General features: G+C 44.3%; 1 protein-coding gene across 1 annotated transcript in view; it reads left to right on the forward strand.

The window, feature by feature from the left end:
• The window catches only part of loxhd1a (lipoxygenase homology PLAT domains 1a), a 287,997-nt gene that overhangs the window by 227,283 nt on the left and 44,255 nt on the right, over nucleotides 1-16,459 (forward strand). The window contains exons 32-35 of the mRNA XM_041183529.1: nucleotides 5,046-5,162; nucleotides 6,270-6,432; nucleotides 8,699-8,853; nucleotides 15,133-15,342. Of these exons, the coding sequence (XP_041039463.1) occupies nucleotides 5,046-5,162; nucleotides 6,270-6,432; nucleotides 8,699-8,853; nucleotides 15,133-15,342 (645 nt within the window). The remainder of the gene's footprint in view (nucleotides 1-5,045; nucleotides 5,163-6,269; nucleotides 6,433-8,698; nucleotides 8,854-15,132; nucleotides 15,343-16,459) is intronic.

A 16,459-nucleotide genomic window follows, 5' to 3' on the forward strand; every position in this document is an offset into this window, starting at 1 on the left:
AGTGTTCAAGAATATATTTTTTCTTTTTTTTCATTCACGGGATGTGGGCTTCACTAGCTGAGCCAGCATTCATTGCCCATCCCTAGCTGCCCCTGAGAAGGTGGTGGTGAGCTGCCTTCTTGAATCGCTGCAGTCCATGTGGTGTAGGTGCACCCACAGTGCTGTTAGGAAGAGAGTTCCAGGATTTTGACCCAGTGACAGTGAAGGAACGGTGATATTTTTCCAAGTCAGGATGGTGAGTGACTTGGAGGGGAACTTCCAGGTGGTGGTGCTCCCATCTAGCTGCTGCCCTTGTCCTTCTAGATGGTGGTGGTCATGGGTTTGGAAGGTGCTCTATTTAGCATTTATATTTATATGGCTAGTCCAGTTCAGTTTCTGGTCAATGGTAACCCCCATTATGTTGATAGTGGGGGATCTAGTGATGGCAATGCCATTGAATGTCAAGGGCAATAGTTAGATTCTCTTTTGTTGGAGTTGGTCACAAGCCCACACTTTTGTGACACAAATGTTACTTGTATGACACAAATGTTACTTGCCACTTGTCAGTCCAAGCCGGGATATTGTCCAGGTCTTGCTGCATTTGGACATGGACTGCTTCAGTATCTGAGGAGTCACGAATGGTGCTGAACATTGTACAATCATTGGCAAACATCCCCACTTCTGACCTTATGATGGAAGGAAGGTCATTGATGAAGCAGCTGAAGACAGTTGGGCCTAGGACACTACTCTGAGGAACTCCTGCAGTGATGTCCTGGAACTGAGATGATTGACCTCCAGCAACCACAACTATCACTCCAAACAGTGGAGAGTTTTCCCCCTGATTCCCATTGACTGCAGTTTTGCTAGGGCTCCTTGATGCCACACCCTGTCAAATGTGGCCTTGATGTCAATGGGCTGTCACTCTCACCTCACTTAGCTCTTTTGTCCATGTGTGAACCATGGGTATAATGAGGTCAGAAGCTGAGTGGCCCTGGCAGAACCCAAACTGGGTGTCAGGGAGCAGGTAATTGATAAGCAAGTGCCACTTGATAGCACTGTTGGTGACCCCTTCTATTACTAGTGATCGAGAGTATACTGATGGGGCAGTAATTGGCCAAGTTAGATTTGTCCTACTTATTGTGTACAGGACATACCTGGGCAATTTTCCACATAGCTGGGTAGATGCCAGTGTTGTAGCCGTACTTAAACAGCTTGGTTAGGTGCAAGGCAAGTTCTGGAGCACAAATCTTCAGCATTATTGCCAGGATATTGTTAGGGCCCATAGCCTTTGCAGTATCCAATGCCTTCAGTCATTTCTTGATATCACATGGAGTGAATGGAATTGCTGAAGACTGGAATCTGTGATGCTGGGGACCTCCGGAGGAGGCCAAGATGGATCATCCACTTGGCACTTCTGGCTGAAGATTGTAGCAACTGCTTCAGCCTTATCTTTTGCACTGATGTGCTTGGCTCCCCCATCATTGAGGACGGGGGTATTTGTGGAGCCTCCCCCTCCAGTGAGTTGTTTAATTGTCCACCATCGTTCATGACTGGATGTGGCAGGACTGCAGAGCTTAGATCTGATCCGTTGGTTGTGGGATCCCTTAACTCTGTCTATCACTTGCTGCTTGTGCTGTTTGGCACACAAGTAATCCTGTGTTATAGCTTCACCAGGTTGATGCCTCATTTTTAGGTATGCCTGGTGCTGCTCCTGGCATTCCTTCCTGCATTCTTCACTGAACCAGGGTTGATCCCTTGGCTTGATGGTAATGGTAGAGTGGGGGATATGACAGACAATGAGGTTACAGATTGTGTTTGAGTACAATTCTGCTGCTGCTGATGGCGCACAGTGCCTCATGGATGCCCAGTCTTGAGTTGCTGGACCTGTTCGAAATCTATCCCACTTAGCACGGTGGTAGTGCCACACAACACGATGGAGGTTATCCTCAATGTGAAGGTGGGACTTCGTCTCCACAACGACTGTGCGGTTGTCACTCCTACTGATACTGTCATGGACAGATGCATCTGCAGCAGGCAGGTTGGTGAGACTGAGGTCAAGTATGTTTTTCCCTCTTGTTGGTTCTCTCACCACCTGCCACAGACCCAGTCTAGCAGCTATGACATTTAGGACTCGGCCAGCTTGGTCAGTAGTTTTGCTACCAAGCCACCTTTGGTGATGGACATTGAAGTCCCCTACATTCTGCACCCTTGCCATCCTCAATGCTTCCTCCAAGTGGTGTTCAACATGAAGGAGCACTGATTCATCAGCTGAGGGAGGGCAGTACATGGAAATCAGCAGGATGTTATCTTGCCCATGTTTAATCTGATGCCATGAGACTTCATGGGATCCAGAGTCAATGTTGAGGACTCTCAGGGCAACTCCCGCCTGACTGTATACCACTGTGCCGCCACCTTTGCTGGGTCTGTCCTGCCGGTGGGACAGGACATACCCAGGGATGGTGATCATGGTGTCTGGGACATTGTCTGTAAGATATGATTCCGTAAATATGACTATGTCAGCTGTTGCTTGACTCGTCTGTGAGACAGCTCTCCCAATTTTGGCACTAGCCCCTCAGATGTTATTAAGGAGGGCTTTGCAGGGTTGATAGGGCTGAGTTTGCCATTGTCGTTTCCAGTGCCTCGGTTGATGCCGGGTGGTCTGTCCGGTTCCATTCCTTTGAGATTTTTTAGCAGTTTGATACAACTGAATGGCTTGCTAGGACATTCCAGAGGCCATTTAAGAGTTAACCGCATGGTTTTGGGTTTAGAGTCACCTGTAGGCCAGACCAGGTAAGGACAACAGATTTCCTTCCCCAAAGGACTTGAGTGAACCTGATGGGCTTTTACAACAAATGACAATGGTTTCATTGTCCTCATTAGACCATGAATATGATTTTACAATGCTTCAGGTGGGAGCATGCACTTGGAATTCGGCAGGATTCCTGCTATGTGATCTGAGGGCTCTCTGCCTGGAGCAACATATTGTAAAGTTGGCCCTTGGGAGAGCATCTCCAGACAGGGCCTCAGCATTGAATCCATAGACCAGAGCTTTATAGATTTGGAACAAGGAAGAGGGGAACTTTATTGTTCTCTGGCTTTCAATATCTGATCTCGGAACGCAAACATACAAGCAAGGAGCAGGAGTAGGCCATTTGACCCCTCGAGCCTGCTCCTCCATTTAATAAGATCATGGCTGATCTGATAGTAACCTCAAACCTGCATCCCACCTACCCCCAATAACCTATCATCCACTTGCTTACCAAGAATCTATCCACCTCTGCCTTAAAAATATTCAAAGACTCTGCTTCCACTGCCTTTTCAGGAAGAGAGTTCCAAAGACTCACAACCCTCTGAGAGAAAAAATTTCGCCTCATCTCCATTTTAAATGGGTGACCCCTTATTTTTAAACAGTGAGCCCTAGTTCTAGATTCTCCCACAAGAGGAAACATCCTTTCCACATCCACCCTGTCAAGTCCCCTCAGGATCTTATATGTCACAATCAGGTCACTTCTTACTCTTCTAAACTCCAGTGGATACAAGCCTTAGCCCATTCAACCTTTCCTTATAAGACAACCTGCCCATTCCAGGTACTAGCCTAGTAAACCCTCCCTGCATATTCATCCTTCCTGAAATAAGGTGACCAATACTGTACATAATACTCCATATGTGGACTCACTAATGCTCTGTATAACTGAAACATAACCTCCTTCCTTTTATATTCAATTCCCCTCACAATAAATGATATCATTCTATTAGCTTTCCTAATTACTTGCTGTGCCTGCATACTAACCTTTTGCAATTCATACACTAAGACACCCAGATCCCTCTGCATTTCAGAGCTCTGCAATCTCCCACCATTTAGATAACATGCTTCTCTTTTATTCTTCCTGCCAAATGGGACCATTGCATATTTTCCCACATTATACTCAATTGCCAGGTCTTTATCCACTCACTTAATCTAGCTCTATCTTTTTGTAGCCACCTTTTGTCCTCTTCACAACTTACTTTCCTACATTTCGGATTTCTAGCATCTGCAGAATTTTGCTTTTTGACTTTCCTACCTACCTTTGTATCATCAGCAAATTTGGCAACTGTCCCATCCATTCCTTCATTCAAGTCATTGATATAAATTATAAACAGTTGAGTCCCAACACTGATGCTTGTGGCACACCACTTGTTACATCCTGCCAACCTGAAAAAGACCCATTTATGCCAATTCTCTGCTTCCTGTTAGCAAGCCAATCTTCTATCCATGCCAATATATTACCCCTACACCATGAGCTTTTATTTTCTGCAATAACCTTTGATTTGGCACTTCATCAAATGCCTTCTGGAAATCTAAGTACAGTACATCCACCAGTTCCACTTTATCCACAGCACATGTTACTTCCTCAAAAACGCTACTAAGTTGGTTAAACACAATTTCCCTTTCACAAAACCATGTTGACTCTACCTGATTACCTTGAACTTATCCAACTGTCCTGCTTTGGCTTCTTTAGTAATAGCTTCTAACATTTCCCCTATTACAGATGTTAAGCTAACTGGCCTATTGTTCCCTGGTTTTTGTCTCCCTCCCTTTTTGAATGATGGATTTGCTATCTTCCAATCTAATGGGACCTTCCCCAAATCTAGGGAGTTTCAGAAAATTAAAACCAATGCATCATCTATCTCATTAGCTACTTCTTTTAAGACCCTAGGATGAAGTCTATCTGGACCCGGGCTCTTGTCAGCCCACAGCTCCAACAATTTACTCAGTATCACTTCTCTGGTGATTATAATTTTCCTGAGTTCCTCCCTCCCTTCCATTTCCAGATATACAGCTGCTTCTGGGATGTTATTTGTATTCTCTATAGCGAAGACTGATGTGAAACACCTGTTCAATTCATCTGCCATTTCCTTATTTTCCATTATCATTTCTCCAGACCCATGCTTGATATTGTCACCAAGTTCCAAAAGACAAAAGTTGATTCTTGGCCTCTGACAATCCTCACCTTTGATGAGCAAAATACATTGTATGAAATGTAAATATATATTAAAAATTTTAACAAAACCCCATTTCTTTTTAGTTGGAGGATGTTGGTGAGTGCATCGAGAAGATTCGAATAGGACATGATGGTCGAGGCATCAATTCTGGCTGGCACTTGGACAGTGTGGAAGTCCGGCGACTCCTGCAGAAGGGGAAGGTCAGTGTCACTAGAGATATTCCTCTGTATTCAGACCCTAGACATTGGGAGATGTACAGAAATACCTTTGGGCTCTACATCAAAGTTTTTTTCCCTTTGTTGGACTTGTTTGGCCTTTGACTGGCTTCTCCCCACTGGGGACATGGCTGAGACTGAAGACTGAATAAAATGAGGGAAAGCAAATTCTGCTGCTCTGTGATAACAGCATGCTGGTGTATGGGGGGGACAATGTTAACAGCTGGGGTTCTTGTCACCAACTGAGAATTCACAGCCATTGGTGATGGGTTTCAATGTGCTGGACTCAGGGCTGCTGCTAGGGCAAGGTTTCTATTGGTCAACCTGATCTCTGAACACTTGGACTCCCATCACACTGCTTCAGAGTCTTCAGATCAAAATATTGAGTAACCTTTGCTTGGAAAAGTTGCTGTTTGCCCAATATGGAGTGCATAGAATTTCTGTGGGGACACACACCACCAGCCTAAATCTAGAGAGCTGAAAACAGAGGTTGTCAGCAACAGCCAATCCCTGTCTTAAGTTAGCCAAGGACTTTATAAAATGATACCTTGGTCTGAAAGATAATATAATGGAGGTAGTTCAATTTTGCTTTGCTTTACTTGCATTTATTGAGAAAAAATCCAAACAAGTGTTTAATTTTAAAATTCAAATAAAATACTCACGTTTATAGAGCATTGTGCATGTCTTCAGGATGTCGCAAACTGTTTTACGTCTGTAAAATTAATTTTAAAGCGTAGTCACTGTTTTAGGGGATAAATGTGGCAGCCAATTTGTGATCGGAAAAGCGCCAAAAAAAAAGCAATGAGTTGAAAGGCTAACTGATCTTTTCTTTGGTGATATTGATTGAAGTATAAATGTTGGCCAGAGCACCTCCCCTGCCTTTCTTCAAATAGGGCCATTGGATGTTTAACATCCATCTGAGATGCATACAGCATCTCCAACAATACAGTACTTCCTCAGAAAGCACTGAGGTAGCAGCGTAGATCATATGGTTAAATCCTACAGTGAGGAGTCCTGCCACTGAGCCAAGGAAATAAGTTGCAGAAATTGTGGATATAACCAGCTTTACCCTCTGTCATGATTAAATGCCAGGGCTCGGAGACAATTATTTTTCCCTGTGAGCGCTGGCTGGCAAAGTCCGAAGATGATGGAGAAATCATTCGTGAGCTGGTGCCTTTGGAGATTATTCAGAAAAAGCTACTGAAAGATGGAACACTGAAGCACACTGAGAGTACAGTGGAGGATGCACTGGAAAGTGAGTAACTGTGCACCAGAGGAGAGGGGAAAATTTTAGATGCTCGAAAGGTTTGGTTCTTCCTGGGGAACAAGGTTCTGATGAAAGGTTAACGACTTGAAGGGTTAACTCTGTTTCTCTCTCCAGAGTTGCTGCCAGACTGGCTGGGCATTTCAGATCTCCAGCATCTGCAGTGTTTTGCTTTTGTGAGGGTTTCAGATACTTGTGTCAAGGAATGACAGGATGTGGGGTCACAGCGCTGATCTGCTACATTTCCCTGTAATCACTGGCCAGAATTTTCCGGTCCCGCCAGCAATGGGAATCGTCATGGGCAGGACAGGAAAATTTGGAAAGTCGTTGAAAGCCAATGGCTCTTCAAATTTTCCCGTCCTGCCCGTAACAATGCCCACCAGTGTCGGGGCCAGGAAATCCCACCCCTGCTGTACCACTGTGCTACATGCAGAGAATGAATATGTAGTTTAAACTGATAAGTTAATATGTTAAGAACAAGACAGCTTTCTCTCTTGAAGTAACTGACTGCCTCACCGGGCAATGGTTCTCTGAGTATAGTAATTACCATAAAAGATGCCCCATCAGTCAGGATGCAAAAGGTTAAAAACAATGTCCGGGGCAACCTTTTTACACAGAGGGGTTGAAAGGGTTTGTGTGAGGCTTCCCAGGGGAGAATTTCCTCAGAAGTGGAAGTTTTCGCCAGTTTGTGGAAGGCATTGCCTGAGATACACCCATGGCACCCACTGGCTCCATGCAAATGAGGTACATGCCCTATAACACCACCCCCCCCCCCCCCCCCCCCCCCCCCCCCCCCCACCACCACCCCCACAGGCTCAGGTGCCAGAAGTGAACATGATGGGGAGGCAGTGGTGTAGTGGTATTATCACTAGACTAGTAACCCAGAGACCCAAGATAATTCCTGGGGACCCGGGTTTGAAACCCACCAAGGCAGATGGTGAAATTTGAGTCCAATAAAAATCTGGAATTAAAAGTCTAATGATGACCATGAAACCATTGTTGATTTTCATAAAAACCCACCAGGCTCACTAATGTCCTTTAAGGAAGGAAATCTGCTGTCCTTACCTGGTCTGGCCTATATGTGACTCCAGACCCACAGCAATGTGGTTGACTCTTTAAAAAAAAATGCCCTCTGAACAAAGGGCTAGGGGTGGGCAATAAGTGCTGGCCTAGCCAGCAACGCCCACATCCCATGAACACATTTTTTAAATCTTTGGGACCCATATAAACTTAGCCAAATGGTGCAATAGCATTTTCTATTTCTTAGGTTCTGGGACAGGCGGAGAGACCACAGTGATCTTTTCTGATCCTGTATAATCCAGTGTTCCAAGACAGTGCATTGTCCAACTGTGGGGAATTCTGCAGCATTTATACTTGTGCACCCTCGCATTACCATCAGGAACAGGAAACCTCACTAATTTTGGCACCTCCCCAAATTTGGGTGCACAAATGTTAGGTGGTAGCACTGTAACCACTGGGCCATGTGAGACCAGCCTGCACTTAACACACAGAGGCCTGAGATAAAGGTGAGCTTCTTTACAGGTGGGCTCTCCTCAACACCTGATTTTCCTGTATCTGGTGTGTACAGGAGAAAAAATGGAGGCCTATTGTTCTAAATGATGAAGTGAAGAGGGAAGAAGAAGAAATACATTCACTGTAAAGAAAGGAGTACAGAGTTCTCATCCCCAGTGAAGTAATGTAAAATAAAGTCTTTAAAGCCCTTCTAGCAGGTTTTTAACATGTCGATTTATTTTATCTGTGGAGTCGCACCATTTCAGGTTCTCTACGTACAAAAGTAAATCCCTCATCTGCTATTTGCTGCCTGACCTGTGAGCTGTGCTTTCAGAAACCACAGCCTCCTTTCTCTCTTTTGAATGTAATTTCTAGCGGATTCGTAAAGATGTTTTGTTAGAAACGTGTACTCAGTGGAGATGGTGAATAGAGGAAATATACTCATTGTGTTGCCAACACACAGCAACCAGAAGAAATCTTCCCCAGTCCCAGAGGACTAATGGGAGGCACCCAAGCCAGGAACCCTCCTTTTCCAGTTAAATAAACATCAGTGCATGCTATCTGCTTGATAGTGTTTCAAAAAGAAAAAGCAAATGGAGAACGGTACCATAGTGGCACCATTCAGAACCCACCCTCAAGCACAGAGTTAAAATCGGGCCCAATTATTGTCTTTTTGAATCATATTTACCCACTACATTTCATGAAAGCATCCTTTAATGATTCACATTGTCCGTTTTGTTTGAAGCTCACACTTACAAGGTTTCTGTGTACACGGGTGATGTCTACAGAGCAGGGACAGATGCAAACGTTTTCCTCACTATCTACGGAGATCTGGGAGACACCGGAGAAAGGAAGCTGAGTAAATCTGAGTCGCATTCCAATAAGTTTGAACGAAACCAGGTTAGTGTGAAGCTTCAAATAGCTGTAGAGCATAGGAAATGTGAGTAAGCCATTCAGTCCTCCAGCCCGTTCTGCCATTCAATCAGATGACTGACTTATTCTTCTAATGCATTTCCTAGTTCTAATTTTAGGATGATGTCCTCTTGTTTTGAAAAATATTTCCATTTTAATAGGACTTTGCATATCTCAGGATATGCTAAAGGTACATCTGAAGGGTCGCCACTTGTAGGGAACTTAGTCCAACCATTCCTAATGACATTAGCCAAATTCCACCTAAACAGATTGAGCCAGTGACCATGGATGGCTTTAAATGAACTGTTACTCTTTGATTTGATCAGCAATCATCTGGAACACTGGGCTAGATTTTCTCGGCCCTAGAGACAGGGTTGGAGGAAAAGGAGGCCAGGAAAACAGGGGAATATGGGACAGAATGGCTTCCTGATGCATTACTTCTGCCATGGAACATTCCCAGGATTGGGCTGGTAACAGGATCGGCTAACTGCTCCACAGAGGCAGGCAGACAGCTAGGGTGGTTAAGGCCCCAATTAGGGGACATTTTTCAGTGTCTTTCCACTGGCGGAGTGGCCACTCCCCCCACTGCATGCGGAGACCACTAACTTTATAAGGCAGCCGGGTTGGCCATCGGAGCCAGAAGCCCTGAGCCCCAAGCCTGGGTGTCATGGATGAAAGGATGCAATCATAGCTCAGCCAGATCTGATTCGGAGGAAGGGTTTTCTCTCTATCCCAATGTCCCTACCACCTTCAGGAGACTTCAGGGCAGCCCTTCAACATGGCGCTTCCATGTTAAGGTGCCCTCACTACCTCTGCCATGTCTGAGCAGTGCCAACTTCTCCCGGCTCTAGAGATGCGGGCTCTGTGATTGGGCCCCCAGCCTCGAGGGCCCTCTGGATGCCAAGCGCAGAGGTGAGCCAGTTAGGAGGCCACCTCCCAGAAAATTCCATTGCTGGTCTCATTGCCAGGAAGTGTGGGCTTGGGACATCAGGGTCCTGAGAACGGGGTGAAACTCCAGCCCTGGAAACCTGATCCAGAAAGGGTTTTACTTTGAATATTTAATTGGTGTGTGACAACATTCAGTACATCTGGTCCAGTAGCATAGTGGCTATGTTACTGAACTGCTAATCCAGAGGCCTCAACTAATAATGGAGATGTGAATTTGAATCCCATCATGGCAGATGGGGAATTTAAATCCATAAAGTCATGGAATGGTTACACCCATTTGTGTCTGTCTTGGCTCTCTGCAAAAGCGACTCAGTTAATAATTATCCACTTACCTTTTGAAAGCATGGATTGAATCTGCCTCCATCACATTGTCAGGTAGTGCAGTTCAGGTCCTAACCAGTCACTAGGTGTAAAAGCTTTTCCTCCTGTTGTCCCTAGTTCTGTGCAATTTAACTTAAACCGGTGTCCTCTGATTCTTGATCTTTCCACTAATGGGAATAGTTTCTCCCCATCTACTCTATGCAGCCCCCTCATGATTTTGAATACCTCTATCAAACCTAAAATAGCCTAAATACCTCTACCTGACCCTTCTCTTCTCCAAGGAAAACAATCCCAACTTCTCCAATCTTTCTACATAACTGAAGTTCCTCTTCCCTGGAACCATTCCTGGGACTGACATATGAGGAGAGATTGAGTCGGTTAGGATTATATTTGCTGGACTTCAGAAGAATGAGGGGGGTTCTCATAGAAACCTATAAAATTCTAACAGGACTAGACAGAGTAGATGCAGGAAGGATGTTCCCGATGGTGGGGGAGGCCAGAACCAGGGGTCACAGTCTGAGGATATGGGGTAGATCATTTAGGACTGCGATGAGGAGAAATTTTTTCACCCAGAGAGTGGTGAGCCTGTGGAATTTGCTACCACAGAAAGTAGTTGAGGCCAAAACATTGTATGTTTTCAAAAAGGAGTTAGATATAGCTCTTAGGGCGAAAGGGATCAAAGAGTATGGGGAGAAAGCGGGAGCAGGCTATTGAATTGGATGATCAGCTATGATCATAATGAATGGCAGATCAAGCTCGAAGGGCTGAATGGCCTACTCCTGCTCCTATTTTCTATGTTTCTATTCTTGTAAATCTTTCCTGCACTCTCTCTAATGCTTTCATATCCTCCCTAAATTGTGGTGCCCAGAGCTAGACACAATGCTCCAGTTGGGGTTCTCCTCAGTAACACCTGGGGAAGAATTTTTGGGTCGGTGAGCAGGGGCGGGGCCCACTCGCCGATGCGTAAAATGACGCGCGGTGACATCAGGCGGGCGTCCCGACATCACTGCATGTCATTTAGATTTTCAGTTCAGCAGGCATGCAACCCACTCGGCTAAGCGCCTGCTGAACTGTCAAAGGCCTATTAAGGCCTGTTAAAAACTAATTGAATTAATAAAATGAGCTGCCCGTCCAACCTTCAAGTTGGCAGGCAGGTGAAGAGCCCAGGCGGCCTTCGCATTGATCATGGAACCTCGTCCGTGGGTGGGATGAGGTTTCCTGAAGGGTTTAAAAATTCAATAAAATTTTTATTTTTAATTCATTGACATGTCCCAGCTCATGTCACATGTTTTAAAAGTTTTTTAATTTCTTTATTTAAATGTTTAAATCATTAACTAATCTCCCTGAGGCACCTCTGCGTGAAAGAGCGTAAGCCATGCTCAGGGGATACTCCCCCCCCCCCACACAGGGAGTGCTCAGCCCCGCCCATGGCGGCGCGGACCCCATCAGGGCGCCGATCAGATTCACACCCACTCCCACCCGCCCCTACATAACCCCCCCCCAATGGGGGGAGAATTCTGCTCCTGGGGACTTGTGCCCAAATTGGGACACCTGTCCTACAGGCTAGTCAAGTAATAGCTTGACATGGTCATACTTACTGAATTATACCTTACAGACAATGTCCCAAACTCCTCCATCACCCTCCCTGGGTATGTCCTGTCCCATCTGCAGGACAAACCCACCAGAGGTAGCGACACCATGGTTTACAGGCAGCAAGAAGTGGCCCTGGGGATCCTCAACATTGACTCCGGACCCCATGAAGTCTATGGCATCAGGTCAAACATGGGTAAGGAAACCTCCTCCGATTACCACCTATCGGCCCCCTCCCCACCCCCCGGCTGGTGAAACACCCCTCCATGTTGAACACCATTTGGAAGAAGCAAGGGAAGCAAGGACACAGAATATTCCCTGGGTGAGGGATTTCCGTGTTCATCACCAACAGTGGCTTGATCGCAACAATACTGACTGAGCTGGCTGAGTCTTGAAGGATATGTCTGCCATACTGGGCCTGCAATAGGCAGTGAAAGAACCAACAAGAGGGAAAAACTGACTTGACCTTGTCCTCACCAATCTCCATGTCACAGATGCATCAGTCCATGATATTATTGGTACAAGTGGCCACCGCACTGTCCTTGTGGAGTCAAAGTCCCATCTTCACATTGAGGATACCCTCCATTGTGTTATGTGGTATTACAATGGTGCTAAATAGGATATATTCAGAACAGATCTGGCAACTCAAGACTTGGGGCATCCATGAGGTGCAGTGAGCCCTCAGTGCAGCAGAATTGCACTCAGCCACAATCTATACCTTCATGGTCCAGCAAATCCCTCGCTATACCATTACCTTCAAACTGGGGGATTAACCCAGGTTCAATGAAGAGTGCAGTAGAGCCATGCCAGGAGCAGCACCAGGCATACCTAAAAAAGAATTATCAACCTGGTGAAGCTACCAGACAGGTCTATTTGCATGCTGAAAAGAGGAAGGAGAATGCAGTAGATCGAGCAAAGAGATCTCACAATCAGCAGATTACAGCAAAGCTCTGCAGTCCTGCCACATCCAGTCAGGAATAGTGGTGAATAATTAAACAACTAACTGAAGAAGGAGGCTTCACAATCACCTTAAATTCAATGTTGCGGAGCTCAGCGCATCAGTATAAAAGACAAGACTGAAGCATTTGCAATCATCTTCAGCCAGAAGTGCCGAGTGGCTGATCTATCTTGGCCTCCTCCAGAGGTCTCCAGCATCACAGCTGATAATCTTCAACCAACTCGAGTCACTTAATGTGATATCAAGAAACAGCTTCAGGTACTGGATACAGCAAAGGCTACGAGCCCTTTCGACACCCTTAATCAAGTGAGTGTTGGTCCTATAGAAATTGAATCTGGGGAATTAATAATGAAAAGTAAGGAAATGGCAGATGAAATTGAATAAGTATTTTGCATCAATCTTCACTATAGGGGATGCAGGTAGCATCCCAGGGATAGCTGTAAATCAGGCAATGGAAGGGAGAGAGGAACTCAGAAAAATTACAATCACCGGAGAAATGGTATTGAGCAAATTGTTGGAGTTGCGCACTGTCAAATCATCCTAGGGTCTTAAAAGAAGTGGCCAGTGAGATAGTAGATGTGTTGGTTTTAATTTTCAAAAATTCCCTAGATTCAGAGAAGATTCCATTAGATTGGAAAATAGTGAATGCAACTCTTTTATTCAAAAAGAGAGGGAGACAGAAAGCGAAGAACTACCAACCAGTTAGCTTAACATCTGTCATAAGGAAAATGTAGGAACTACTATTAAAATTCAAGGTAATCAACAGAGTCAACATGGCTTTGTGAAAGAGAAACCAATTTATTGGAGTTCTTTGAAGAAGTAACCTGTGCTGTGGATAAAGAGAAACTGGTGGATGTCCTGTACTTAGATTTCCAGAAGGCATTTGATAAAGTGCCACATCAAAGGTTATTGCAGAAAATAAAAGCTCATGGTGTAGGGGGTAACATATTGGCATGGATAGAAGATTGGCTAGCTAACAGGAAGCAGAGAATTGGCATAAATGGGTCCTTTCCAGGTTGGCAGGATGTAACAAGTGGTGTGCCACAAGCATCAGTGCTGGGGCCTCAACTTTTTACAATTTATAATAATGGCTTTGATGAATGGACCAAAGGTATGGTTGCTAAATTTGGTGATAACACAAAGGTTGGTAGGAAGGTTGTGAAGAGGGCATAAGGAGGCTATTAGGGAAGATAGATAGGTTAAGTGAGTGGGCAAAGACCCAGCAAATGGAGTATAATGTAGGAAAATGTGAAACTTTTCATTTTGGCACGAAAAATAAAAAAGAAGCATATTATCTACATGGCGGGAGATTGCAGAGCTCTGAGATGCAGGATGATCTGGATGACCTAGTGCATGAATTGCAAAGGATTAGTATGTAGTTAGTATATTACAGCAAGTAAGTAGGAAAACTAATAGAATAATATTGTTTATTGTGAAGGGAATTGAAAACAAAAGATAAGGGGGTTTTACTTCAGTGACACACGGCATTGGTGAGAACTCATCTGGAGTATTGTATACAGCATTGGTCTCCTTATTTAAGGAAGGACCTAAATGTGTTGGAAGCAGTTCATTGAAGGTTTACTAGACTTTTGCCTGGAATGGGTGGGTTGTCTTATGAGGAAAAGTTGGACAGAATAGACTTGTATCCACTGGAGTTTAGAAGAGTAAGAGGCAATTTGATTGAAAACTATAAGATCCTGAGGGATCTTCACAGAGTGGATATGGAGAGGATGTTTCCTCATATAGGAGCATCTAGAACTAGGAGTCACAGTTTAAAAATAAGAGGTCGCCCATTTAAGACAGAGATGAGGAAAACGTTTTTCTCTCAGACGGTCATGGGTCTTTGGGGTGCTCTTTCGCAAAAAAGCGGCAGAAGCAAAGTCTTTGAATATTTTTAAGGCAGAAATAGATAGATTCTTGATAAGCAAGGAGGTGAAAGGTTATCAGGGGTAGGCGGGAATGTGGAGTTGATCTTATTGAATGACAGAGCAAGCTCCCGGGAATTGAATAGCCTACTCTTGCTCCTAATTCGTTTGTCCATATGGCTATAGAACTGAAGGCTTGTGCTCCAGAACTAGCTGCACTCCTAGCCAAACTTATACAGTACAGTACAGTACAGGCTGGTCCTAGTACAGCTACAACACTGGTATCTGCCTAACAATGTGCAAAATTGTCCAGGTATGTCCTGTCCGCAAAAAGCCGGACAAATTCAACCCGGCCAATTACCACCCCATCAGTCTACTCTCCATCATCAGCAAAGTGATGCAAGGTACTGTCAACAGTGCTATCAAAGGGCGCTTACACAACTAACTCTCGGTTTGGGTTCAGTTTGGCAAAATGCCTCCACTACCCCAAACACCTGTAAAAATTTAGTCCTTTGACTCAGTGGGTCACGCTTCTCTCTAAAAATTGCCTTTTTGCTAAAATGACTGATTACCTTGTGCCAACAGGTCGATACATTCACAATAGAAGCTGTAGACCTCGGGCAAGTTTTCAAGATCAAGATTCGTCATGACAACACCATGGCAAGTCCTGATTGGTATTTGGAGAAAGTGGAGGTGGTTGATGTGGATTTGGAGGAGAACTACTTATTCACATGTGAACGCTGGCTTTCAAAGGCAAAGGAGGATAAGAGAATTGAAAGGACACTGTTTGTGAAGGTAATTTTTGCACAAAATACTTTATATGGCTGCAGATGCAGCCACATCAACATAGCAATGGGTGCCACAAGGTTCAGAGAAGGAGACTTTGCTATTTATTGCATGTGTGTACGTATATATTTTATACATATTTTGAAATTGCGGATAGAAATAAACCTGTTTACATTATATTCAAAGACCTCAAATAGTGGGTCAATGCAAAGAGTAATTGTAAAAAAATAAAATTAAAGGCTCTTCACCTGAATACATGAAGCATTCATAACAAGATAGACAAACTAGCAGCACCAAGTATAGATAAATGGGTTTGATCAAATTACCATTACAAAGACAGGTTGCAAGGTGACCATGATTAGGAAATAAATATTCCTGGCACTTAACATTTTGATAGTAAAGGGCAACATAAGGAAAGTGGTAAGAAAAAAGTATTTTGGCTGAGAAGATAAGGAAGTAGATTCAATGTGAGTGGAGATTAGAAATAACATTGTAAAATTTAAATTCAGGTGTCACAAATTACCAGAAAAGGGGGTTAAGCTCATAAGTAATAATTGAGTAGTTTATTGAGAAGCAACTGTTTAAATATGATGCAGATGCTAAATAGACAGGAGAGCAAATGGCCCATGACAGGTGGGGATGGTTTACCAGTCCCGGAGGGGGTACGGACAGATGAAGTTGATTTCTGCAGCTGGGGGTAGTAATCTCTTACCTGTTCTTTCTGCAGCCTCTTTCTCCTTTGTTCTCTTTCTTCTCGAACTAACCAACCACGAGGAACATTTCTCTCCCAGTCTTCTTCCGCCTGAAGAAGGCTGCCCAGGTTGGATCACTTTGAAAAACTTTATCCTCTCCAAAGTGATTTTATTCCCCCTCCAGAGCCTGTTTTTAACCATTTCATCAGAATGGTTGTTTTACATTTGGGTCATGCAGTCCAACCTTATCGGAAATGTCTGTGCTAGAGGCATCTCCTCTGCAGACATAACAGGCCTGTTCTGTACTTTTCACCCAGCACCTGCTGTGGAAGCTTCTTCGTAAGATTTCTATAATAACCAATAAATTTCTTAAGATTTTAGAAGGTTATTATACAGCAATTTCTGACAATATGGGTCAGAAAACATTGGTGGGA

Source organism: Carcharodon carcharias, chromosome 1, assembly GCF_017639515.1.
Source record: "Carcharodon carcharias isolate sCarCar2 chromosome 1, sCarCar2.pri, whole genome shotgun sequence".
In the NCBI taxonomy this organism is placed as follows: domain Eukaryota; kingdom Metazoa; phylum Chordata; class Chondrichthyes; order Lamniformes; family Lamnidae; genus Carcharodon; species Carcharodon carcharias.